At 40.5% G+C, this 27972-nt stretch overlaps 1 protein-coding gene across 1 annotated transcript in view; it reads right to left on the bottom strand.

Moving 5' to 3' along the window:
• LOC132400263 (triadin-like) overlaps positions 1–27972 on the bottom strand; it is a 264638-nt gene that overhangs the window by 230180 nt on the left and 6486 nt on the right. Inside the window, exons 2-7 of the mRNA XM_059981238.1 lie at positions 20262–20318; positions 18028–18069; positions 7433–7587; positions 5784–5816; positions 4361–4405; positions 4151–4168 (exon numbers count right to left, since the gene is read on the bottom strand). Of these exons, the coding sequence (XP_059837221.1) occupies positions 4151–4168; positions 4361–4405; positions 5784–5816; positions 7433–7445 (109 nt within the window). The 5' untranslated portion in view covers positions 7446–7587; positions 18028–18069; positions 20262–20318. The remainder of the gene's footprint in view (positions 1–4150; positions 4169–4360; positions 4406–5783; positions 5817–7432; positions 7588–18027; positions 18070–20261; positions 20319–27972) is intronic.

The raw sequence follows: 27972 nt of genomic DNA on the forward strand, positions 1-27972 counted from the left end.
CTTAGAATATTCTTGCAAGTCTAGTATCTCAGTACTTACTTTCTAAAGTACGGTTTCTGGCAGCAATTGGGAAGGTGTAGGACAAATGCATCCCAAAGATGAAGAAGTATTCTCCAGGGAGGATTACTTAACCGTGGCTGACAAGGGAAGTCAAAGACAGCATAAAAGCAAAAGAGAGGGCATATAATATAGCAAAAAATAGTGGGGAGATAGAAGATTGTGAAGCTTTTAAAGAACAAAAGAAGGCAATGGAAAAACCATAAGGAGAGAAAAGATTAAGTATGAAGGAAGGTAAAAGAGAAAAACAAAAGACTTTTTGATATATAAAGAGGAAAAATGAGGTGAAAGTGGATATTAGAGCACTGTAAAATGACACTAGAGAGGTAGTAGTGGGGGAGAAAGAATTGACAGATGAACTTGCTAAGCATTCTGCATCACCTTGGAAAACATTAGCAGTATGCCTGAAATTTAAGAGTGTCAGCTGATAGAAAAGAGTATACCTGCTATTACTAAGAAGAAAGTCCAAAGCTCAAAGAATATTTATTATCAAAGTATGTATGTAATATACAACTCTGAGATTCGCCTTCCCCAGAGACAGCCACAAAACAAAGAAAACTATGGAACCCTTTTAAAGACAAACATCAATCTCTCCCATGCACACAAAAAATTACGGGCTATAAAACATGAAATCAATCAGAATCAAACTTTAATCGCCAAGTACCTGTGCACATACAAGGAATTTACTTCCAGCAGATGCTGTCTCTCTGCTCATAACAATAAAATGATAAATATAAATGAAAATATAGATTATACATACAGGTAGTGCAATCCAAGTAATAGTTAGCCGACAGTTAACCGGCAGTTAACTGTTCAGCAAAGTGACCGCAGTAGGGAAAAAACTTCTCCAGTGACTATTAGTCTTAGCCTGGAGGGATCTGAAGTACCTACCAGATGGAAGCAGTTCAAACAGTCCGTGCGCAGGATGGAAGGAGTCCTTTATGAAGTTCCCCGCCCTCTTCTTCAACCTGGAAGAGTACAGGTCCACAATAGAGGGCAGGGAGGCTCCAATGATGCGCTCGGCAGTCCTCACTGTGTGCTGTAGTCTGGTTCTATCCTGCTTGGTGCCCAGGCATAATCTAGTTCAGCTAATTGCAGGCCACCTCAATTCAAATGTGCACAGAATGGTAACAGGAAAAGGAGCAACCAGAAACACAATCACAACAAAAGAACTACGATGACATCGGGGAGCAGATTCTTCAAGATCATCTGTGGAAGCAGCTTAATTTCTACCTTTAATGTCTCTTTTTCTCCCCCTTTTCAAGGTGGATGGGTTCTGTCAGTGCCCTTCACCTGCAGCTGCACTCAAACTGTGGTTCTTTATGGTGATGGGTTCTGCTCCCAAGGCTCACTGACCCGCCATTTTTTGATATCACAATGGTGCTGCCTAGAAGACAAGCACGCCTTTGGGGCTGCAATGTGGACAAGCTGATTCTATGCCGATACCACCAACTGAAGCGTGGGGTGAGAAAACAGAATATTGCAGACAGCAGATCAGCTGTCAGAGGTCTGTGTAGTTGGCGATCTGCTGTCTCTCTCTTTCTTTCTCATTGGTGAGAGAGTTTGCTGCCGATTCTCAAGCCAAAGAGCTTAGGAAAAGACTCTAACACTGTAACAGCAAGTTTTCTTTTAGTTATTCTCCCTCACACCGTATGACACCTCTCTGCCCCTTTACTAAGGAGCAAGAGCAAGAATTTCAGGTTGTACTATATATTGTATACATTCTCTGATAGCAAATGGAACTATTGAACTGTTGAACATGAACTACATTCCAATCCACAAACCATAGATCCTGAACTTCGGCACCATCCTTGAACAGCATCGAGGGAGAGAGAGACCATTCAGACTCAGGGACCTTCCTTTGGGAGCAGTGAGTGAGAGGGAGAGAGAGAGAGACCATTACACACAGCCACCTTCCTCCAGCAGCAGTGAGCAAGAGGCTGGCAGTCGGCTCTGAACACTTGCACACTTTCCACACCTGCCTCGATGTCTTCAATCTTCTTCAATGCTCTAATTGGCAAGATTGGCGAAGGATGGAGCTCACACTCAGTCTTCAAGTCTCCAGGCCTCAAGGCCACACCTTCCTCAGTGAACACCCTCAGAGACAGCAAAGTGCCAGATGACTCAATCTGCCTGAAAACATAGCATGAAAGTGTAGATCATTTGCTCCAACAGTACCAGAACCACAGCTGAATGAAAAAGAAGATGCAAAAGAAGTGGAAACAAGCAGCTTCATGGAAAATCAATGCTGCCCCGGTGGCGTAGTCTGCTGGCGCCATCTTCTCCTGGAAGGAAGTCCTTGAGAAGCTGAAAGATCTGAAGGTAGGTAAGTCAGCTGGACCAGATGGTCTACATCCTAGGGTTCTGAAAGAGGTGTCTGAAGAAATTGTGGAGGCATCAGCAATGGTCTTTCAAGAATCACGGGATTCTGGCATGGTTCCTGAGGACTGGAAAATTACAAATGACACACCACTCTTCAAGAAGGAAGGAAGGCAGAAGAAAGGAAATTATAGGCCATTTAGCCTGTCTTCAGATGTTGGAGTCTATTATTAAGGATGATGTTTCAGGGTACTTGAAAGCACATGATAAAATAGGCCAAAGACAGCATGGTTTCCTTAAGGGAAAATCACCTCTGATAAATCTGTTGGAATTCTTTGAGGAAATAACAAGCTGGATAGACAAAGGAGTGTCAGTAGATGTTGTTCATTTGGATTTTCAGAAAGCCTTTGACAAAATGTCACATGTGAGGCTGCTTAACAAGGTAAGAGTATATGATATTACAGGAAAGATAGTAGCCTGGATAGAAGATTGGCATTCTGGGAATGAAAGGGTTAGCATATGAGGAGTGCTTGATGGCTGTGGGCCTGTACTTGCTGGAGATTAGAAGAATGAGGAGGGATCACATTGAAACCTATTGAATATTGAAAGACCTAGATAGAGTGAATACGGAGAGGATGTTTCCTATGGTGGGGGAATCTAGGACAAAAGGTAAAATCTCAGAATAGAGGGACATCCACTTATAACAGAGCTGAGGAGGAAATTCTTTAGCCACAGAGTACCGAATCAGTGAAATTCATTGCCTCAGACAGCTGCGGAGGCCCAGTCACTGGGTATATTTAAAGTGGAGGTTGATAGACACTTGATTAATCAGGCATCAAAGAATGGGTTTGAGAGGGATTATATGTCAGCCACGATTGAATGCCAGAACAGTCTTGATGTCCTGAATGGCCGAATTCTGTTCTTATGCCTTACGTTTTCTGTACTCTCATTACTTTCTACTATTTCAAGTTAAGTCATTCTTTATGAAGGAGAGCATAGGTATTTGGCAGTTCAAATGATGTTAGAGAGTTTATGAGGAGGACACCTCAGATTTCTTTGGATATAAATATGTGTCACCAGAGATACCTGTGAAAATGAATGATCCTGTCCTGAACTGCTAAACTCTGTTATCAACGTAATGCAATAATCTTATGAGGCCAATTCAAAACCATGCTAATTATTTGGATTTGGACTGCTCAGGCCAAACTGGCTAACAATAATTCATCTACATCCAAAAGAAATAAACCAGTCAGGCAGCAGCTCTGGAGAAAAAACATTGTCTAACTTTGAGCTCAGTGGCCTTTCATCAGAATCCTGACCTCACCCTTGTTAATCTTCACAGATGCTGAGCATTTCCACCACTTTCAGGTTTTGTTTCAGATTGCCAGCATTTGCACAATTTTGCTTTTACAAGCGGTGAATTATTTGATGTTTAAGATTATCTGATATTTTTCCTAATCATTTTTACTTGTAAATTTGATATTATAAAATTGGAATCCACTACCTAAGTGGTATTATGACAAGACATTGATCATAATGAAGCAACAATTTACAGTTTAATAAGTTTGTATTAAGAAATCTATAGATTCTACTTAACAGCAAATTCTTTTGATCGATTCAAATAAGCTTTAGCCTTGGCACTTGTTTCAGACAGTTCGCATTGTAATTAGGCAGTACATTGAGAAATGGGACCAATTGCAAAGATGCCAAGAAGAACAAAAATGTTGTTTCTAAGTGTCATAATCTGCTTTAAAAATAGGAAAATATTACTTACTCTCTTTCGTTTCTTTCACTGTAATGAAAAAATATAAAATCCAGACTTAGATATCTTTAGAGTTTATGAAAAAGGTTTGTATATTTACTGTTTTTGCATATTAAATAATCTCCATCAATAAACAGATTTAGAATAAATGATGGTTCCAAATTACTGCAACCAGTAGATGGCATAATTGTATTTTAATTCCCAGTATTGTTCAGTATTTACCTGATGCAACAGCAGAAATTCTGTGTTTCTTTGTAGTGGCTTCCTCTGGTTCCATAAAAGAAAAATCAAATAGGTTTAAAGAAAGTAAAACACTATATGTTAAACTAACCTTATTCTACTCAAGATGAATCGCAACATCTTCAATCCAATCTATATCGCAGAGTGAATTTTTCTGTGAGCTCTTTCATCTTGCATTAATGTTGAACCACTTCTGAAATATGTTTTTTTCATCATTGTTTGTATTGAGTGAGGGGGAACAGGAGGTTTTGAATGTCACCAGAGTCCAGTCAATACCCTTCATTCTCCCTTCCCTCCCCATACTCTCCTGATACCCTGCCTCCTGGATTGATGTTTGATACTCTATGCGTTCTTCGTTCGCTGTCTGCCTTTCGTGCAATTTGTTCCTTTTTTGCACACTGGGTGTTTGGTGTTTTCTTGAACAGGTTCCATGGTGATCGTTCCTTGGTTGCCTGCTGGAGGACGAATCTTGGAGCTGCATTCTGTATGTACATACTTCGATACTAAATGTACTTTGAATCTTTGAATATTGGAATTTTTGAATCTTTGTCAAATACACTTTCTGATTATTAATGCTGTGTTTTTTTTTACTCCATTTAGTCAACTGACCATTATGTACAACAAAACCAGGACATTTGCACAGAATTGTATTTGTCAACGTGGAGCAAAGAGTGAGTTTGTAAATCTGGTGGGAACAAACGATGTTGGGAATGGCGAGGATGGAGTGCCACGGGAGGGGTGTGGGACAGGTGGCAGAGAAGGAGTGCCAGGGAAGGGGGTTGGTGAGGCTTATCATCACTCACATATGTTGTGAAATTTGATTATTTTTACAGCAGCGTTACAATGCAATACATAAAATTACTGCACTTCTGGGCTATCTGGTCTTAGACAACCTAGCTATTTACAATACTGCAAATATTATTGCAGATGCCTTCCCTTTACATATAAGAATAGAGGAAACTTTAATTCTCATGTAATCTACTCTCAACGTAATCTTCATTATACTGTGAGTTTATTAAGTAATTAAAATGAGTCTTGTTTGTCAAAGACGAAAACAAATATGCAGACTTCCACAGAGAAATAAGCAAACTACCTCAGGATATCCCCATTCCAATTTGTTGATGGGCAGTACATCAATAAGAAACAGGTCTTGCAAAACAAACACAAAATGCTTTCCATATACAATTTATACTAGAAACAGATGCAAATAAGTCCAATTTTTGGACACTGGCTCCATCGGGTTTTAGAATAGAATGATGGAGTGTTTGATGATAAAGTCCAAGTGACTTCTCTGTGTCATGTATTTGTTACACATTGAAGTCATTTCAATCAACCAACAGAAAGTGAGAAAGTGTGAAACAGCCTTGCATGATGCTAGTTGAAAATATAAATGTGTACCACTTACTTTTGATCTCTTGATCAGCATCCTTCCGTTTAACTGAGGATTGCAACAAAAATACAGAATCATAAATGTGTTAAAATTTAAGCAGCATTCAATTTTAAGACCCATTGTTATATGCAAAGCAATTCAGTGCCACTTAACAATGTAAGCTAATCTTACAGTTGCCATTAATAAATGAAGCAAGGAATGCGTAAAGAAAATCATTCAGACGGATCCTGGAACAGAAAACTTATCTTCTCTCTGATAACTTTTGGAGCCTGATATATGAATTGCTATTGGGAAGTGATTTCTTTTCATTGCTCCAACTAAAATTAATTTAACCTTATCACAGTACTAGTCAGCACTTTCAGCTGAAGGAGAGGGTCAATATTATTGTGCCAATGAAAACAGTAGAAGGCAGTAAATTTTTTATGAACAACGATTAATTAATACAAAATCATTGCAAATAATTTGCAGCTGGACTGTCAAAATAGACTGGGAGTTCTGGCATGCTCTAATAATATGAGCTGGAGAAGTGTGCACAATTTATTATAGAGCGAGAACAATTGCACACGTAGTACTTTTGTCACAATGAGGTCGTTACAAAGCACCGTTTTTTGTGAACCATGCATAATATAGTTGAAGCCAATGTCTGGGAGTAAAATTACTTGATTTCAATGAACCAGTCAGTGCCTGTGTATTCTTAGCACAGTCTTGGGCCTGATAAGCTTTGTTAGCTATGAAAACAAATTCTGTCCTTGCTATGTAAGCTGTAAATAGTTGACAAAACTCATTGAACGTATGGGCTAGTTCTGAAGCCTGCCTGTACTTGCGCAACCACTTTCCTGTTTACCTGCCACACAGTGATGTAAGGCTCAAACTTTTCCCTGCCTCACTGCTGTTGAACTGTCAGCTGTTTTACATTCTACCCCCTCTCCCCATGCCTCTCTCTATCCTGTGTCACCATTACAGTAGCCCATCCTGCTATCTAACTTGCTGATGTTCGAGCAAATTTATCTCCTAGCACTTTAATAATCAACTATTTTTTCCTCTTAAATATATTTTTGGTAATAAGCTGCCAAAGCTTTTGAAAGAATTTGTCTGATATAATAGCTTTTCCATTTGCTACCAGTCCACAACATCAATTGAGGTCGTTGTCTTTGCCATTTATGACTGGATTGTGCACTGCAAGTGTGGTATTAGCATAATTCCAATGACAAGAATATTCTAGAAGCTTCAGAACAAGCATCCTTACTAATAGCAACAACGAAACACGATGCATATGCCAAGATGATGTTATCATTTCATTCTTCAGCTTGAAATATACAGCAAGTTGTTAATTAACTAAAGGTAATTTTAAGAAGTTCTTAGTTCTAAACGTGAAAATATTTGCATCCTCTCTAATGATCTGTTAATTAGCATAACACTCTATTTTTTTTATCTCTGTGAGAGTATCCTTCACATGGCATTACCATTAAAATATTGCACAGATAATTATGCAGAATTCCTATTGGGAATAATGAGGTTAACATTATGAAGTTAAAGAAATGCTTGAAGTGCATGCCTTAGATAAAGAAACAGGCTTCTGGACAATAGATTTATTACACATTAGAATCTGCAAAGCTTTCATATTGCCATCACATGAGGCCTTTAGCAAATTTCTAATGAAATACCTGATGTTGCCATTAGAATGCCATCAATCTCAATGCAGAACTTATTGAAGCATTGTTTCAGACATGCAGCTTAATCACTCGTATGCCTGTGCATGTGTATGCATTTATCAAACCTTTAGTTTCTCTGATAGCAGGAGGAGATAATGTCTTCTTTGCTAAATAAGAGAATATAAATAATCTGCTTTTATTAAATGAAATACAGAAGACCTATTTACAGGTCAGAGAAAAAAAACAGTCACAGAGTTACAAATTACACAGACTGATGACAAATCCAACAGCATGTTCAGCTCTCTTTCCTGTTTAGTTGCTCATTCACCTGCATATTGAGCCAACCATTAATAATACGGTAAAAAGTTTTACAATTGTATTTATCCTGAAGTGAAAAATAAACATTTAAAATTAAAAATTAGGGTTGGATTCATTGTCTGGTGTACCCCGTGTGTTTTCCCTTCATGTAGGCAAAGTGGAGGAACTGGGTTAACAGTCCGTGGCATTTCAGTTGACGCAACTTTTACTTGGTGGCAAGGGGGAGGAGAGGAGGAAGGACAGAATATTTGATCCTGTGACATGACGAGGGACAAACAGGGAAGGTCAGGGAACCTAAGAGAGGGGTTTGCTTGAACTACGCAGAGTAGTATGGTAGGGATTTTGAGGACCATAAAACATAGAAGCATGAAATTGTACGTCTTTCCTGTCACCCCACAGAAATCCCCCACGTGCCTCATTTTTCTCCCAAAACCCAGAAGTACAGTAAATTACCATTAGAGTGTGTGGCTGATGTGAAGATCAACAGCGGAGCAGGAGAGTGGACATGTGAGTTAGAACTGCCTGCAAGGAAGTAAGTAAGGAAAAGGGATTGCCTTAAGTGTTGGCATCAACTTGATGGGTTGAATGGCTCCTTCCATGTCACACAGAATTCATTATGAAGGAATCAGAACTGTTAGGGAAAAAGCCACTGGTCTTCTGAAAATGTGACTCTGGTGTAGGGATGTCTTGTAGCTCACACCAGTGGTGCCAAGGGGGAGCAATCTATTGATGTGCTTTGTGAGGTGGACGAAGTGCAGGCTGAAGAACAGCGGGAGCAAAAGAAAGAGAAAAGGAGAAAAATATCCCAGCAGCCTCATCAGCCAGCAGAGCAGAGGAAGGAGGCTCTAAGTGCATTGGCAGGTGAAAACTCCCCGGTCAAGTGATGTTTTAAAATAAAAAGTATGCAACATCATCATCCACAAATCAGACAACGTACCCCTCTATTTACTTTACACAAAATATTGTTGAGAGAGAACCCCAGTAACATCTCGTAATACCTCATATCCTCCTTTGCAGAACTTTCTGCACTGAATATCATCCCATTATCGAAAGGCTGGTACAACTGTCTTTCTATACAATCAAATGGCTAATATCGGTACAAAGTATTGTACAATACTTCACAATATTTCATTTATTCACTTTACTTTAACTATTTGTAATTCATTTGTAGATTTACTTTGTACTTCCCGAAGTTATTGTGTGTTACATGTGTGCTAAGTGTACTATTATGCTTTGCATCCTTGTCCAGTGAAACATTGTCTCATTTGGTGGTATACATACATGTTGTTAAATGACAATAAACCTGAATTGACTTGACTTGACGAGAAAATCTTGGAGAAGCCCTTTCTTGCTGGTGTCATATAATAATGGGTTGAGGGTCCCTGGACACATGGCATACGGAACCATCTTTCTGGTATTTATCTCACTTATGAATATGTCCATAAAAATGGAGCAAATAACAGTAGGAGTAGGTCCATACTCTCACCCTAATGTTTGTATACACTGTCCCTTCATGATTATGAACACATTTTATTCCTTCCATTTTAACTTTTAAATTTCCCCTTATTGGAACCCACCACACTGACAACTAATTCTAGAAACTGTTCATTATCAGCTTCTCCTCCTCTAGGGCATTTGTAGAAGTGTATATTGCTGCTGCCTAGCTGCCTTGGAGAATGTGCCTTTTAAGGTCTGTCACCTACCCAGATTAGTGTCGATCTGATATAATGCAGTTGCCATTATCACCATGTGTAAATTATCACGTTTTTTTTTCCCTTGGAATTCCTCTTGACCAATTACATTGATTGCGCAGACGATCCTATTTTCGGTGTCAGTTTCAACCAGGATAACAGGTCTGACTTTATTACTAGCTATTGATCTCCTTAACCACTTATTACTAGCCATCTATCTCGTTAACAAGTGAGATTTAAGAAATGAGAAATATATGTGACAGGGTTTGGGAGGGAATACAAATGAGGGAGAAATAAGAATTGGATGAAGGCAGAAGAAACAAGAGACAGGCAGTAAAATTATGAAAATAAAACAGTATGGCCTAAGTATGATATTTTTAAGAAATAACACTTGTCCTGAAGGCTCAAATCTAATCACTTTCTGGGGGAGAATTATTTATTTGCAGCCATTGACAATTATTGAAAAGGTACTCACATAGCTTTTCTGTGGTGAGTTCAACAGGGAATTAATGTGTAAAAACAGCAAAATGCAAATCTAGAGGAGGGTAAATGTAAAATGATCTTTTGGTGGTATCGACAATGAGGCAGTACAAATCCATCAGCAGCCAGTGGTAATCTACAATTGATAGGTTAGGTCTCCCTTGTTGCAACCTACAGATCAATTTACATATTAATAATGTGTTCAAATGCCATTAATTTCCCTCCTTCTTGTTTTTTAGTGCTTTCTGGGTGCAAGTATGCGTGTATTTCTGGATGATCAAATGATATGGGAAGGATTTAGCATTAATTTATATTGATTGTTAATTAAATGTATCTATCCAGAGATTAACTCTGTAATTTACATTTTACAGGAATGCTGATTAGATTAAGTGAAAGCACACAAAATTATTATTACATTTCCAATATCAATGGGGTTTCAATAAGGCATCCAATTTATCCAAATCACTTGTTTGAGTGAGATTCTTCTGAGTGAGTAAAGGAGCTCAAATTTGGAGTTTATGCTGATTTTCATGTCAGTTCTACTGACCAACTCTCAGATACAAGAGAGCTGATGCTGTGTGAGTTAGTCAAGTCTCAGACTCTCTACCCAATAAAACAAGAATGAATTGCGGATGTCTGGTACAGAATTAAACCAGGGAGCTCTGAATCTGTGCTCTTGCAATTCAGAAGAATGGTGGGGCGGGAGAGCATTTCATTGAAACCTATCGACTGTTGAAAGGCCTCAACAGGATAGATTTGGACAGGTTGTCTCCTGTGGTGGGATAGTCTAAGATCAGACAATACAGCCTCAGGATAGAGGGATGTTCATTTAGAACAGAGATGAGGAAGAATTGCTTTAGCCAGTGGGCGGTGAATCTGTGGAATTTGTTACCACAGGTGACTGTGCAGGCCAAGTCATTGGATATATTTAAGGCAGAGCTTGGTAGATTCTTGAGTGGTTAGGCCATGCAGGGATACTGGGAGAAGACAAGAAATTGGTCTGAGAAAGAAATGGATCAAACATGATGAAGTGGCACAGCAGACCTGATGGGCCAAATGGCCTAATTCTATTCCTATATCTTATGGTCTTATAATAGATGCGAATTATATTTAATAGTGACTGTTTTGGAAGAACTTCTCATTGGTAAAGTTTGCACAGCACGTTAAGAATATCCGAACATAACAAATAGGAGCAGGAGTAGGCTATCTGTGCCATAGAGTGTGTTCTGCCATTCAGTAAGATCATGGCTGAAAACCACCTACCTGCCTTTTCCTCATAACCCTTAATTACCATTAACCTTGATGGAGGCTGTATTTTGTTATTTCATCATTTATAAAATACAGTATCACAGGTAATCACGAGGAAATCTGCAGATGCTGGAAATTCAAGCAACACACACAAAGTGCTGGTGGAACGCAGCAGGTCAGGCAGCATCTATAGGGAGAAGCACTGTCAACATTTCGGGCTGAGACCCTTCGTCAGACTCAAGTCCTGTTGCTATGACAGGTAATGCCGGAGTTGAGTGGATGCCTAGCATAGATCTAGACTTTGCTACAATATGAAACACTTTACAAGTTGGGTTCTAATTCATAGGATCCCATGGAACTGTGAAATAAAAAAAAATATTGCTGGAATAAGAACTGCAAGGCTACTTAATGGAGCTTACTTACAACCATAACATAACATAACATACTTACAACATGGGCATAGTGAATTCAGCTGCTTCCTATTTAACATGAATAGGGCAATGAAAATTGCACAAAATAATATTGTTAGGAATGGGGTTGGAAGTGGCATAGTATCTCTCTTTATTTCTCTCTCTTTATCTCACTCCCTTTTATTCTCTCTTGATAAGAACATTGAGTACATTATTACTCAGTTGATTACTGATTTGTAAAAGATCTCACCAGCCTCATTCAATTTCAAGTGATTTGGTCTCAGATAATTAATTAAGTGTAAATAATGAATAGAATCAATTATTTGTTAAAGAAAGGTTGTTGATTGATTTTAAGTTAAAATGCATGGAGTGCTGGCACACTATTTGTCACAGTAAACTTAGGCAAATGAATGTTGTAATAAACTTTTTATGAGAGAATTAACCATGCACTACATAAGTGTAAAAGTGGGAAGAGCGACAAATGTATAAGCCCCGAAGCTGCCTCCATTTTCGAAGGAGAAAATTAGACAAGCTGGTTGAGAGAATTTTCAGAAATGTGATAATGCCATGACTATGGTTCTTTTCTCAGCTTGTCATAGAATCAGCTGGTATGTTGCAGTGGCATTGTTCCTTGCAGACTGGTGGAATGGCAGAATCTGCAGAAACAGTTCTGCCCCTATTAACACAAAGAATGCTTCTTTCTGTCAAAAGGCTTACTTTACTTTTCTACCAAGCCAACCAGAGTCAAGCAGAACGAAAATTAAATCTAGTAGCATTTATAAATGTTCATTCTCATGTGTCAACCACGGAAAGACGAATACATAATTGCAAATTAGAACATTCAAATTATGGCATAAGTTTCTCTAATGGGCATTTTAGAAACATGGTCACTGTATCTTTCTCTTCTGATTGAATTAATCCACAATTGGATAGCCTCTTAAATGGGTACATAGACCTTCATTTAATGGGTAAGGTGTGCGTGCGTGTGCGTGCGTGCGTGTGTTGGCACGTGGCCAAGTGGTTAAGCCATTCGTCTAGTTATCTGAAGGTCATCAGTTCGAGCCTTGGCTGGGGCTGCATGTATGTCCTTGAGCAAGGCACTTAACCACACATTGCTCTGCAACGACACCGGTGCCAAGCTGTATGGGTCCCAATACCCTTCCCTTGGAGAACATTGGCGGCATGGAGAGGGGAGACTTGCAGCTTGGGCAACTGCCGGTCTTCCATAAAAAAAAACCTTGCCCAGGCTTGTGCCCTGGAAACTTTCCACAGTGCAAATCCATGGTCTATCAAGACTAACAGAGGCCTACACCACACTACGTTCATGCATTTGATGATCATGTTCAGTAGTAGCTGTGTGACCACAGAAGACAAGCGGGGATCTTGTTATGAGTTACATTGGAAGGATTGGAGAGAAGATGGAGGTCAGGTATGGGCAGCAGGTTGGATAGAGTACAACCCAGCCCTTTGAAAATGTTTTCACGAAACAGTACTGAACTCTTTGTGAGTTTTTTTTTCAGATTAGTAATGGAGTGACATTGAACATACACCTTTACTCTTGTGCATTCAAGAAAACAGAGCCTGGTTTGGAATATCTTGTGTAAAGTGCCAGTCAGGAGTAATCAGCTGATAATCACCAGCTTATGAATTGATTATTGTGGAGTATTTAATATTTCAGTTATATATGAGTAATCTTGTATATATATATACACACACACACACACACACACACACACAGAGGTTGATTAAACATTCTTGTATCTTTAAATTATCCATTATGGATTACATGTATAAATATTTGAATTGTAGATGTCATCACACTCCCACATGATAAGTGTATGCCTCCTTACAGTGAAATCTAAATTAGACCCTCACTTCAAACTACTGTGTCTTCCTTTTGAATTAGTTTAATGTTCTGAAGTTACACAACATAACAATTAGACCCATTGTCTCAGCTTGCTCCTGCCCCACCAAAATAGACCCGTTGTCTCAGCTTGCTCCTGCCCCACCGAACTCATTTCTGCATACCTTGACACTGTTTTATCCCCCCTTGTTCAATCCCTTCCCACTTATGTTCATGACACTTCTCACGCTTTGAATTTTTTCAATGATTTTAAGTTCCCTGGCCCCCACCACCTTATTTTCACCATGGATGTCCAGTCCCTATAGACCTCCATCCCCCACCAGGAAGGTCTCAAAGCTCTCCGCTTCTTTTTGGATTCCAGACCTAACCAATTCCCCTCTACCACCACTCTCCTCCGTCTAGCGGAATTAGTTCTTACTCTCAATAATTTCTCCTATGGCTCCTCCCACTTCTTCCAAACCAAAGGGGTAGCCATGGGCACCCGCATGGGTCCCAGTTATGACTGCCTTATTGTTGGCTTTGTGGAACAGTCCATGTTCCAAGCCTATACGGGTATCCGTCCCCCTCTTTTCCTTTGCTACATCGACGACTGCATTGGCACTGCCTCCTGCACACATGCTGAGCTCGTTGACTTCACTAACTTTGCCTCCAACTTTCACCCTGCCCTCAAATTTACCTGGTCCATTTCCAACACCCCCCTCCCCTTTCTTGATCTTTCTGTCTCCATCTCTGGAGATGGCTTATCTACTGATATCTACTATAAGCCTACAGACTCTCACAGCTACCTGGACTATTCCTCTTCCCACCCTGTCTCTTGCAAAAATGCTATCTCCTTCTCACAATTCCTCCATCTCCACTGCATCTGCTCTCAGGATGAGGCTTTTCATTCCAGGACGAAGAAGATGTCTTCCTTTTTTAAACAAAAGGGCTTTCCTACTTCCACCGTCAACTCTGCTCTCAAACGCATCTCTCCCATTTCCAGCACATCTGCCCTCACCCCATCTGCCCGCCACCCCACTCGGGATAGAGTCCCCCTTGTCCTCACCTACCACCCCACCAGCCTCCAGATCCAACGTATAATTCTCCGTAACTTCCGCCACCTCCAACAGAATCCCACTACCAAGCACATCTTTCCCTCCCCCCCCTTTCTGCTTTCCGCAGGGATTGCTCCCTACGCAACTCCCTTGTCCATTCATCACCCCCCCATCCCTTTCCACCGATCACCCTCCTGGCACTTATCCTTGCAAGCGGAAAAAGTGCTACACTTGCCCTTACGCTTCCCCCCTCACCACTATTCAGGACCCCAGACAGTCCTTCCAGGTGAGGCGACACTTCACCTGTGAGTCAGCTGGTGTGGTATACTGTGTCCGGTACTCCCGGTCTGGCTTTTTATATATTGGTGAGACCCGACGCAGACTAGGAGACCGTTTCGCTGAACACCTACGCTCGGTCCGCCAGAGAAAGCAGGATCTCCCAGTGGCCACACATTTTAATTCCACATCCCATTCCCATTCTGATATGTCTATCCATGGCCTCCTCTACTGTCTAGATGAAGCCACACTCAGGTTGGAGGAACAACACTTTATATACCGGCTGGGTAGCCTCCAACCTGATGGCATGAACATTGACTTCTCTAACTTCTGTTAATGGCCCTCCTCCCCTTCTTACCCCATCCCTGATATATATTGTTTTTTTTTGTTTTTTTTCTCCCCTCTCTTTTTTCTTTCTCTCTTTGCCCATCACTCTGCCTGTTCTCCATTTCCCTCTGGTGCTCCCCTCCTCCTTCCTTTCTCCCTAGGCCTCCCATCCCATGATCCTTTCCTTTCCCTTCTGTATCCCTTTTACCAATCACCTTTCCGGCTCTCTTCTTCACCCCACCCCCTCCGGTCTTCTCCTATCATTTTGCATTTTCCCCTCCCCCACTACTTTCAAAACTCTTACTACCTTTCCTTTCAGTTAGTCCTGACGAAGGGTCTCGGCCCGAAACATCGACAGAGCTTCTCCTATAGATGCGTTCCACCAGCATTTTGTGTGTGTTGCTTGAATTTCCAGCATCTGCAGATTTCCTCATGTTTGACATAACAATTATTTTTTGAATGGGGTCATTGGGAGGCACCTTGTTTAAGCCCCTGCAGCCATAATGACACAAAAGTGTGATCAGATGTTTTATGTTTTCCCCACTGCAGAGGACTGGGCACAGCAAGCTGTGGGGCTGAAGATCATTTTCTGGGGTTCAGCATGGGAGTTGGGCAGGATAAAGTACATTTGGGGTATTTCCTGTCTGGGTCAAGGCAGAAGACTTGACCAGGTTGGACTAGAGATCATTAAATGTGTTGGAAGTAGGAACATCATAAACAGGAGCAGGAGAAGGCTCTCTCAATACTGTGCCACCATTCATTTAAATTACAGCTGAAATATTCTTGGTCCTGAAACTGTTTAACAGTTCTGTTCACACTCCTTAACTTCTCTTATAGTTTAAATGATGGTTAGATGACAGCTTTAATATATTCTTTGACTGCACTTGCACAGATTTCCGGGGAACAGAGCTGCAAAGATCTTCAATCCTTTCAGAGAAGTAATTTTTCCTCACCACCATGTGATAATGGGCAACCTCTTATTTTGAAACTAAGACCACTTATTCTAGCTACTCCATTAGAGTAAACAAGCTCTCAGCATCTGCCCGTGAATTCCCATTGGAAACATAAATGGTTCAATAAGATTGCCTCTCATCTTTCTAAACTCCTCCAATAAGAATAGAGCTAATCTGCTCAATCAATCTTCATATGTCTATCTCTTCATGCCAGAAATTAACCTCATGAACGTTTACCACACTGCTTTCAATGCAAAAACATCTTTGATTAGCAATACTTGATTGTCTTATGATTTTCTAACAGTTGTGTCTTGCTTTCTTAATAACTGCTTCCAGCATCTTCCAATGACTGAAGTTCAGTTAATTAATCTACATCTGCTGCTCTGTATCCTCTGCATTTTTTTCAATAGCGGTATTACATTTAGAGTTTTACAATTCTCTGGAACTTCTCCAAAATTCAGGAGATTTTGGAAGATTCCTATCAAAGTATCAAGTTTTTCTGCAGTCATTTCTCTGGAGACTCATTGATTCAGACCATCTGGTCCAGGAGAAATATCAGTTTTTGCCTAATATTTGATGATCTCTTTATCTGCTTAAGTTAAACATGGACTCTCGTAGAGTTTTTCTTCCTCAGCTGCATGATCTTTCTTGTGATTGGACTGCAGGTGATAGTGAAGAGATCCTGGGGAGGATTGGGACAGGGTTAGTCTTTATGGTCTGAATTGGTTGGGGGTGAAAAGGAAGAGTGGATTTCAACATAAAGCATTGAAGCATGACTTCATCATTGAAGCATGACTTATCTGAGGTACATTGCCTAGGCCAGACTGTGTGGCCTGAGATCTCAGGTAGATTCCCTGTGATGAAATCCTTTCAGGGCACACAAACACATTTCAGGAATTCTTCTAACTGGGGCACCCACCAACCGCAGACCACAGATACATGGGCCTCAAAGGTGACAGAAACGAAAGGCGGGTGCTACAGAATTTGCTGCAGGTTCATAATTTTTCTCTAGTTGATTCTGCATTGAAATTGAATTTCTATGTACACAGGAGATGATGCTACATGATCCAGTTTCTAGGCAATCATTATTTCAGTCTCATGTCAAGCTCCATTCTATGGGTCAGATTGACTCAGGCAAAATCTATTCTTAAAACAGAAATAAATATTATAGAAACATTCCTTGCACTTAACACAGTGGATATTTAACATTTCTGTATAACGTGCTATTTTTTTATTGTTTTGATTTAATTGATGTGATAGAATCTGTACCTCAATATGCCTTAAAGCATACTTGGTGATCTTCAGCTGCAGTTTGTTTTATGACTCTGTGCCATAAATATACTCCTCCAACAGCATAATAATGAATTGCTTCAGTCAATTGAATTAATAATATATCAAAAAATGTGCATCAGAATGTAATACATCTCTCCCTTCATTGCTATAGTTAAATATGATGAGTATAGATTCATGATTTAAAAAGTTAAATGGGGGTTACTTTTTACCATAAAGCTAAGTAGCTTTACCATAATGGTTTCTTTTGTTTGGTTCCCCATTTAACTACAGAAAGCAGCATTTGTGCAAAATAAGAAAATTTGCCCCAGAAAACTAAGTTAAGGAATTTCTACTCTTAAGTAATTTTACCAATGTGGTAAGTGCTAATTAATCTCTGGTACTGAATATTAATTTTGCACAGAGTAGTATCTCTTCCATTGATATTTAATTGTGAGACATGAAAAACTGAATATTGTTACTGTAATTTTCTGTGTTTTTTTCTCTTTGTTCACTATCCTTTAACTTGTTTAATTTGTTTTGTTCCTTCTCCATTAACTCGCATATCCTGGTTCTGTCTGCACTGTTCATTTCACAATCAATGGCAGGCATCAATCACTGCCAAATGACAGGAAATATCTTGTCAATAATTTCTCAAAACTCAAATAAAAAATTGTTTGAATTGAAGTGTAAATTCTTGTACATATGTATCACAAATTAAAGAATCTAATAGTTACCTGTTTCCTTTGATGGAGAAACTGGCTTCTCTTTAACTGACTCTAAAGTGGAAAGACAAAATTGGATAACTTAAAATATATTATTTTTCCAAAAATTCAAAAGAAAATAGCAGACCTGTAAAATAAAAAAAAAGACGTCTTTTTCAGAGGAAATAATCCTTATCAGCTTGTGATGCTACTGTGAGACTGTTGTTCCCTTTGGGATCAATAAAGTATCTATCTATAACTAGGTACCATATTGTATGATGTGGGCTATCATGTTCTCATGACCATGATTGTTCTTGGTAAATTTTTCTGCAGAAGTAGTTTGCCATTTCCATCTTCTGGGCAGTGTCTTTACAAGATGGGTGACCCCAGCCATTATCAATACTCTTCAATGATGTCTGCCTGGCGTTATGGTCATATAACCAGGACTTGTGATATGTACCAGCCACTCATACAACCATCCACCACCTGCTTCCATGGCTTCATGTGACTCTGATTGGGTCGCTAAGCAGGTGCTACACCTTGTCCAAGGGTGACCTGCGGGCTAGCGGAAGAAAGGAGCAGTACACCTCTTTTGGTAGACATATCTCCACCCCACCATCCAAATACCGGATAATATCCACATAAATTCTGATGTCAATTTTGTACTTGCCACACAGATCTTTCTAAGGTTATACACTGTCCGGCTTTTGTTTCATAATCATATTTTTGTTTGTACAACAGATAATACATCACAGTAACGTACCTTACCACTAAAATTCATCATTAATAATGAACCTCTGTCACTAATGATATTGTCATAAATTATACATGTGTAAAATCTACCAATGTACTACTCTTTCGTCTGTTCCGTGTATTTTTAATGAAATTAGGCCATACTCTCAAGTTATGGTAACTTTAAAAAATTAGTAATATTTAGTATATATAGATAGTAAAGAATTTTGATAGTAGTTGTAATTTATTTTTAACTAAATCAGATGTACTTTAAGCTGTCCTTGAACTTTTATTTAAAATTACATTTCTAACAGTAACAAATATTTAGATCATATTGAAAATATTTTAAGCATACAGGCACTGTTAATAAATTGGTTCAAAGCACAAGGGCAGAATATTATCAGCAGTGTGGAGCTTACAGGTTAGAAAAAGGGAAAGTGAGTGACTGTGGCTGTCATGTGCATCAGTCATGGATGACTAGAGAGAGGCTCAATCGGTGCAACTTGCATTGATGCCCTTCTCAATAAGAATAGCTAGATGGCAGGAGTCTTGTGGTTACACAGGGCAAGTAATAAAGTATACAGTATAATTATGCAAAAACAAAATTTTACAAAGAATCCATAAGAGGTATAACATTAAACTGGAGCAAGAATTCCGGTGCCCATGATGTAGATGATGTGTTATGAATATGCAATTTTTACTTGCTGCTTGTTTTGCAGTTTGATGCCTTCTTTGCTCTACTGTAAACAGTTTTTTTTAATGGAATAGAAATGATAAACATACGTTATTGTGCTGTTAGAGGAAGACAAGAAATCTGACAGAAAAACAGCAGATTCTTGAGGAGTTCATTTTCAAAAAGGAACGTACATGGTAGATTTCACCAGCAGATGGTGTCTCCTACTTCTTTGTACATCACACCCTGTGGAAGAATTACACCGCTCCGGATAGCTGTTTACTAACTGACCAAAGACCTCTGTGCTGGCATGTGGAACATGGGAGCCATTAGCTATTTTTGATCACAGTAGATGGCATATCCTTTGTTAGTCTGGACTCTAATGCAGGTGACTTTTGCTACATATTTGATGAGATTCTACTGCTACGGTCGCCAGAACCTCTCACAGCTTTTATGGCACTAGTAATGTGACAGAAGGCGATTTCCAGGACATGTCAAACCTGTATTATCAGCCAGGCTGCAGTGTAGGCACTTATATGTCAAGTAACTGTTCCATTTTAGAAATGAAAGTCACCATCTTTGGATTCTCAGTAAGCCAAAATTTTTCAGGATTGCTGGTTTTCCCCAAATTCCAGATTTCAACCAATGGCACGCATAGTATTATAAGCCCTCACAAAGAAGAACACTTTTCAGCTTTCTGTACAGGAATGGAATTCATCCCTTAATTGTAAATTTCCATGTGACAACATACTTCATGTCAACACGCATAGTTGTCATTATGTGTTCACAATTTAAATCTCGGCTTTCTCTGGTCTTTTCAGAAATAATTATCAATGGTCACCATGTAGATATATTTACTTACCTGGTTTTATTGTCAGAGGTGGAGAAGCTGCTTTTAATTTGGAAGCCACTTCTGGTTCTAGAGAAAAGAAGCACATTTTTAAATTTATCATTAACAACTGGAATGCCAACAATTCAATATAATCTGTAACCACTGACCCAATGAAAAAATAAATATCTTTTTTCCCAGGTAATTAAGTAACCTTTGCTTTAATTTCATTGCTTAACTGCATCTCCAGTAATGATGAGTGGTGTTGTTACAATCATGTTGAGGAATACTGATGAAAGTTGTAGATAAATTTTAAAAAAGACCATTCAGTCACCCAGAAAACATGCTACTGTAAAATGAATAAAAAGGTTGAATATGCTAAACTTTTAAATGAACTTGTTAACATATTAAGAAATTCAAATACACAACTTGTGTTTATTATGAGCCATGTGACAGAATACAGGTGGAACATAAGATATACTGTAGGAACAGAATTAGGCCATTTGGCCCATCCTATCTGTTACACAATTTCATCATGGCTGGTCCATCTTCCCTCTCATTCCCAGTCTCCTGCCTTCTCCCCGTATCCCTTCATGCCTTGATTGAACAAGAATCTCTCAACTTCTACCTTAGATATACCCACTGAATTGGCCTCCACAACTCCCCATGGCAACAAATTGCACAGATTCACCACTCTCTGGTGATTAATTGCTCAACACTTTAAGGAACCTGAGGTAGACTCTGTATTTTTTATTTAGCCTATCAAAAGGATAGCCACACACATTCATCTAAGCTGCCTGTATGCTCTAGAAGCATCTCTGCACCTGCACGAGTCCACACTGCTGCATCACTTCATCAAAAAGCTTGGAAATATTATACATAAACATAACATACAGGAATTTATATCTTATCACTCCTCAGATGTGCCCAATGTGGATATTGATCTAAAATTCCTGTCCTAAACTGTTTTGCTTTCCACAGATGCTACCTAGCGCTAATTATATTTTGATTGTTGTAATATTCATAATGTACTGACCCTGTAGTGACTCGAACCTGTCTTTCCCATTTCCCCAGCTGTTCTTGTACAAGGATCCGCTGTGAGTGCAGCTTGCATCCATCAGTGGAAAGAGAAAGCTTGTTGCTCTGCCAACCTGAGAGCAAACTCACAGTTCTGGACCTTCTAGGCTGGTGTAGGACACTGACAGAAGTGTTCCATGCCCAGTGCATTGAGCTGCTGCTCCTTAGAGACCAGGTTAGGGAACTGGAGATACAGCTCGATGACCTTCATCTGGTCAGGGAGAGTGAGGAGGTGATAGAGAGGAAGGAGCTATAGGCAAGTAGGCACTCTGAGGCCTCGAGACAGATAAGTGAGTCACAGTCAGGAGGGGGAAGGGAAGGAGAAAGTTACTAGAGAGTACCCCTGTGGTTGTCCCCCTTAACAATAAGTACTCCTGTTTGAGTGCTGTTGGGGGGGAACAACCTACCTGGGGGAAGCAACAGTGGCTGCACCTCCGGCACAGAGTCTGGCCCTGTGGCTTAGAAGGGTAGGGAAAGGAAGAGAATGGCAGCAGTGGTACGGGGCTCTATAGTTAGGGGGTCAGAAAGGCGATTCTGTGGACGCAGGAAAGAAGCATGATGGTAGTTTGCCTTCTAGGTGCCAGGGTCCAGGATGTTTCAGATCGTGTCGACGATATCCTGAAGTGGGAATCTTGGGATTACTGCCTGTGCCATGAGACAGTGAGTAATAGGAATAGAATGAGGTGCAGGATAACTGTGTGGCTGAGAGATTGGAGCAGGGTCAGGGATTCAGATTTCTGGATCACTGGGACCTCTTCTGGGACAGTAGTGATCTGTACAAAGAAGACGGGTTGCACTTGAATCTGAAGGGGACCAATATCCTAGCAGTATAAATTAGGAACAGATGTTCTCAGGGAAATATATGGCAGAAATGTGAAGAATGTTCAGGGGATATTTGAGTGGTGCTCTGCATAGGCACATTCCAATGAGACAGGGAAAGGTCCAAAACTGGCACTGCAGGTAATATTTCCTGAAACGACATTTTGTTGACCAAGCTGTTTGAAGGACATATTAATTCAAAAAGCAAATATAAAATGGTAAATAACTAAATATCCCAGTAAAATTAATTCTAATAGCTCTTACAATTGAGGTTTGACTTCTAAAAAAAAATTAGCAGAATGGTCTGCTTTCTAACAGCACTATGACATGAAGATATTAATAATAAAATACTCTGTTTGCTAGTCTAAGATCTGCATGTACGGGAGGTGGAGATTAGCTGGAATGGCAATCTGTATGGACATCTATAAGTTGTCACCCCAGTGGAAATATGCCCATAACAATTTTGATAGTTTTTCTTCATCTCTGAGCAGAACTTTGGCATAGAGAAAAGAAATGTACTTTCATCTCATTTTTCCATAACTTTCTAACATAAATCTGCAAAACTTCTGTTTATTTTTGTGAATGAACCTCATTTTCAGTTTCATACCTTTTCAGCTATTCAGAGGATGAGGCCTTCCTTTGAATATCACAGTTTTGATTTAAAATATTAATAACTAATATTAATATTAGTATTAATATTTTGAAGAGCACCTTTTGCACATTTAGAATGCAATTTCGATTCTCTTTCTGATTTCAAAAATCCCTTTTGACATTTGTGAGAAGTGTTCCTGTATCACATTACATTTTCTAGTGTAATACTTGTTGGTAGAGAGATGTAGAAGCTGTAATTATTCTGTGTGATGCAGTTTTAAAGTGGATTGTAGCAGCAACTCGAACATACAATGCCTGTGCTGCTGACCACACAGGGAGTTATCTTGTATGATGCGCTATCTGATCGATCCAACAATAATAGAAACATAGAAAACCTACAGCACAATACAAGCCCTTCAGCCCACAATGCTGTGCTGAAAATGTACTTACTTTAGAAATTACCTAGGGTTACCCATAGCCCTCTATTTTTTTAAGCTCCTCATACCTATCCAGGAGTCTCTCAAAATACACTATTGTATCTGCCTCCACCACTGTCACTGGCAGCCCATTCCACACACTCACCAATCTCTGCATAAAACAGTTACCCCTGACATCTCTGCTTCCAGGCACCATAAAACTGTGCCCTCTCGTTTTACCCATTTCAGCCCTGGGAAAAAGCCTCTGACTATCCACACAATCATCTTATACACCTCTATCAGGTCGCCCCTCATCCTCTGTTGCTCCAAGGAGAAAAGGCCGAGTTCACTCAATCTATTCTCACAAGGCATACTCCCCAATCCAGGCAACATCCTTGAAAATCTCCTCTGCATCCTTTCTGTAGTTTCCACTTCCTTCCTATAGTGAGGCAACCAGAACTGAGTACAGTACTCCAAGTGGGGTCTGACCAGGGTCCTACACAGCTGTAACATTGCCTCTTGGCTCTTGAATACAATCCCATGATTGATGAAGGCCAATGAACCATATGCCTTCTTAACTACAGTGTCAACCTGCGCAGCTGCTTTGAGTGTCCTATGGACTCGGACCCTAAGAACACTCTGAACCTCCACACTGCCAAGAGTCTTAACATTATTACTATATTCTGCAATCATATTTGACTTTCCAAATGAACCACTTCACATTTATCTGGGTTGAACTCCACTTCTCAGCCCACTTTTGCTTTCTTTTGATGTCCGCTGTAACCTCTGACAGCCCTCCACACTATCCACAACGCCCCAACCTTTGTGTCATCAGCAAATTTACTAACCCATCTCTCCACTTCCTCATTCAGGTGATTTTTAAAAATCATGAATACAGGGGGTCCCAGAACAGATCCCTGAAGCACACCACTGGTCACCGACCTCTGTGCAGAATATGACTCGTCTACAACCACCCTTGTCTTCTGTGGGCAAGCCAATTCAGGATCCAAAAAGCATGGTCCCCTTGGATCCTATGACTCCTTACTTTCTCAATAAACTCTGGGGTACTTGCTCTAGGGAGATGCCAATCAATATTTGGGAACTTAAAATCTCCCACCATGACAACCCTGTTATTATTACACCTTTCCAGAATCTGTCTCCCTATCTGCTCCTTTATAACTCTGTTACTATTGGGTGGTCTTTAAAAAACACCCAGTAAAGTCATTGACCCCTTCCTGTTCCTAATTTCCACCCACAGAGACTCAGTAGACAATCCCTTCATGACTTCCTCCTTTTCTGCAGCCATGACACTATCTCTGATCAGCAATGCCATGCCCCCACCTCTTTTGCCTCCCTCCCTGTCATTTCTGAAACATCTAAAGCCTGGCACTCTCAGTAGCCATTTCTGCCCCTGAGCCATCCAAATCTCTGTAATGGACACAGCATCTTAGCTCCAAGTGCTGATCCACGTTCTAAGCTCAGCTGCTTTGTTCACAATACTCCTTGTATTAAAATAGACAAATCTCAAACCATCAGCCTGAGCGCATCCCTTCTCTACCACTTGTCTATCCTCCCTCTCACATTGTCTCCAAGTTTTCTCTATTTGTGAGCCAATTGTCCCTTCATCTATCTCAATAGACAATAGACAATAGGTGCAGAAGTAGACCATTCGGCCCCTCGAGTCTGCACCGCCATTCTGAGATCATGGCTGATCATTCACTATCAATACCCAGTCCCTGCCTTGTCCCCATATCCCTTGATTCCCCTATCCATCAGATATCTATCTAGCTCCTTCTTGAAAGCATCCAGAGAATTAGCCTCCACCGTCTTCCGAGGCAGTGCATTCCACACCTCCACAACTCTCTGGGAGAAGAAGCTCTTCCTCAACTCTGTTTTAAATAACTGACCTCTTATTCTCAATCCATGCCCTCTGGTACTGGACTCTCCCAACATCTGGAACATATTTCCTGCCTCAATCCTATCTAATTATCTTAAACGTTTCAATCAGATCCCCTCTCAATCTCCTCAATTCCAGCGTGTACAAGCCCAATCTCTCCAATCTCTCTGCGTAAGACAGCCCTGCCATCCCAGGAATCAACCTAGTGAACCTACGCTACACTTCCTCAATTGCCAGAATGTCCTTCCTTAAACCTGGAGACCAAAACTGTACACAATATTCCAGGTGTGGTCTCACCAGGGCCCTGTACAAATGCAAAAGGACATCCTTGCTCTTGTACTCAATTCCCCTTGTAACAAAGGTCAACATTCCATTTGCCCTCTTCTCTGCCTGTTGCACTTGCTCATTCACCTTCATTGACTGGTGAACTAGGACTCCTAGGTCTCTTTGCATTTCTCCCTTACCTAACTCTACACCATTCAGACAATACTCTGCCCTCTTGTTCCTGCTTCCAAAGTGGATAACTTCACATTTATTCACATTGAATGACATCTGCCAAGTATCTGCCCACTCACTCAGCCTATCCAAGTCTCCCTGTATTCTCCTAACGTCCTCTTCGCATGTCACACCGCCACCCAGTTTAGTATCATCAGCAAACTTGATGATATGGTTTTCAATGCCCTCATCTAAATCGTTGACACAAATCGTAAAGAGCTGTGGTCCCAATACAGAGCCCTGTGGTACCCAAATAGTCACCTCCAGCCAGTCCGAGAAACACCCATTCACTGCTACCCTTTGCTTTCTATCTGCCAACCAGTTTTCTATCCATGTTGAAACCCTGCCCCCAATGCCATGAGCTCTGATTTTACTCACCAATCTCCAATGTGGCATCTTATCGAATGCCTTCTGAAAATCTAGGTACACAACATCCACTGGCTTACCCTTGTCTAACATCCTTGTTACACCCTCAAAAAACTCCAACAGATTAGTCAAGCATGATTTGCCCTTGGTAAATCCATGCTGGCTCGGCCTAATCCTATTTCTGCCATCAAGATGTGCCACTATTTCGTCCTTAATAATGGACTCAAGCATCTTCCCCATGACTGACGTTAGGCTAACAGGGTGATTGTTCTCCGTTTTCTCCTTCCCTCCCTTCTTGAAAAGTGGGATAACATTAGCCACTCTCCAATCTTCAGGAACTGATCCTGAATCTAAGGAACATTGGAAAATGATTACCAATGCATCCACAATTTCCTGAGCCACCTCTTTTAGAACCTCGGATGCAGACCATCTGGACCTGGGGATTTATTAGCCTTCAGTCCTACCAGTCTACTCATCACAGTTTCTTTCCTAATGTCAATCTGTCTCAATTCCTCTGATATCTTATGACCCTGGCCCATCCATACATCTGGGAGATTGCTTGTGTCCTCCCTGGTGAAGACAGATCTAAAGTACACATTAAATTCTGTTGCCATTTCCCTGTTTCCCATAACAATTTCTCCCAATTCATTCTTCAAGGGGCCAACATTGTTCTTAACTATCTTCTTTCTCTTCACATAGCTAAAAAAGCTTTTGCTATCCCCTGTTATATTCCTGGCTAGACTGAGCTCATACCTGATTTTTTCTCTCCGTATTGCTTTTTTAGTTAAGATCTGCTTGTTCCTTCAAACTTTCCCAATCATCTGTATTCCCACTCATCTTAGCCCTGTCATACTTCTTTTTCTTTAATGCTATACAATCTCTGACTTCCTTTGTCAACCTCTGTGCCCTCTTCCCCCTCTTTGAATCCTTCCTTCTCATTGGAATGAACTGCTTTTGCATCTTTTGTATTATGCCCAAGAATATCTGCCACTGCTGATCCACTGTCTTTCCTGCCAGGGCATCCGCCCATTTAACTTTGGCCAGCTCTTCCCTCATGGCTCCGTAGTCTCCTTTATTTAATTGCAACACTGACACCTCTGATCTGCCCTTATCCCTCTCAAATTGTAGATAAAAACTTATCATGTTATGATCACTACTTCCTAATGGCTCCTTTACTTCAAGATCACTTATCAATTCCTGTTCATTACACATCATCAAGTCCAAAATAGCCTCGTTCCTGGTTGGCTCAAGCACAAGCTGTTCCAAAAATACATCCCTTAGACACTCCACAAACTCACTATCCTGGGGTCCAGCACCTACCTGATTCTCCCAGTTCACCTGCATGTTGAAATCTCCCATAACGACTGCATTACCTTTAGCACATGCCAATGTTAACTCCCTAATCAACTTGTACCCAATATCCACGCTGCTGTTTGGGGGCCTGTACACAACACCCATTAGGGTCTTTTTACCCTTACTGTTCCTCAGCTCAATCCACACAGACTCTACTTCCCCTGTTCCCAAGTCACCTCTTGCTAAGGACTGAATCTCATTCCTCACCAACAGGGCCACCCCACCCCCTCTTCCCATATTTCTGTCTCTACGATAGCACGTATACCCTGGTACACTCAATTCCCAGGCCTGATCCCCTTGCAGCCATGTCTCCTTTATCCCAACAATATCGTAGTTCCCCATTTTCATCTGAGCTTCAAGCTCATCTGTCTTATTTCTGACACTATGCGCATTCAAGTATAGAATTCTTAGCCCATTCCTCCTCTCTTTGCTTAAAACACTGTCTACTGTACTTAACCCAACTCCTTGAACTTCCATCGGGCTAATTGCACCCTGAATTTTGATGACCTTCTCAAGATCACCCAAACCTTCTACACATTTAACCCCATGCTCTTTCTGACCAACCCTCTGGATCTGGATCTCTTCAGTTTGGTTCCCACCCGCCGGCAATTCTAGTTTAAACTCTCCCCAGTAGCCTTAGCAAATCTCCCTGCCAGGATATTGGTCTCCCTCGGATTCAAGTGCAACCCGTCCTATTTGTATGGGTTACGCCCACCCCAAAAGAGGTCTC

This window comes from Hypanus sabinus, chromosome 10 (assembly GCF_030144855.1).
Source record: "Hypanus sabinus isolate sHypSab1 chromosome 10, sHypSab1.hap1, whole genome shotgun sequence".
Lineage (NCBI taxonomy): Eukaryota > Metazoa > Chordata > Chondrichthyes > Myliobatiformes > Dasyatidae > Hypanus > Hypanus sabinus.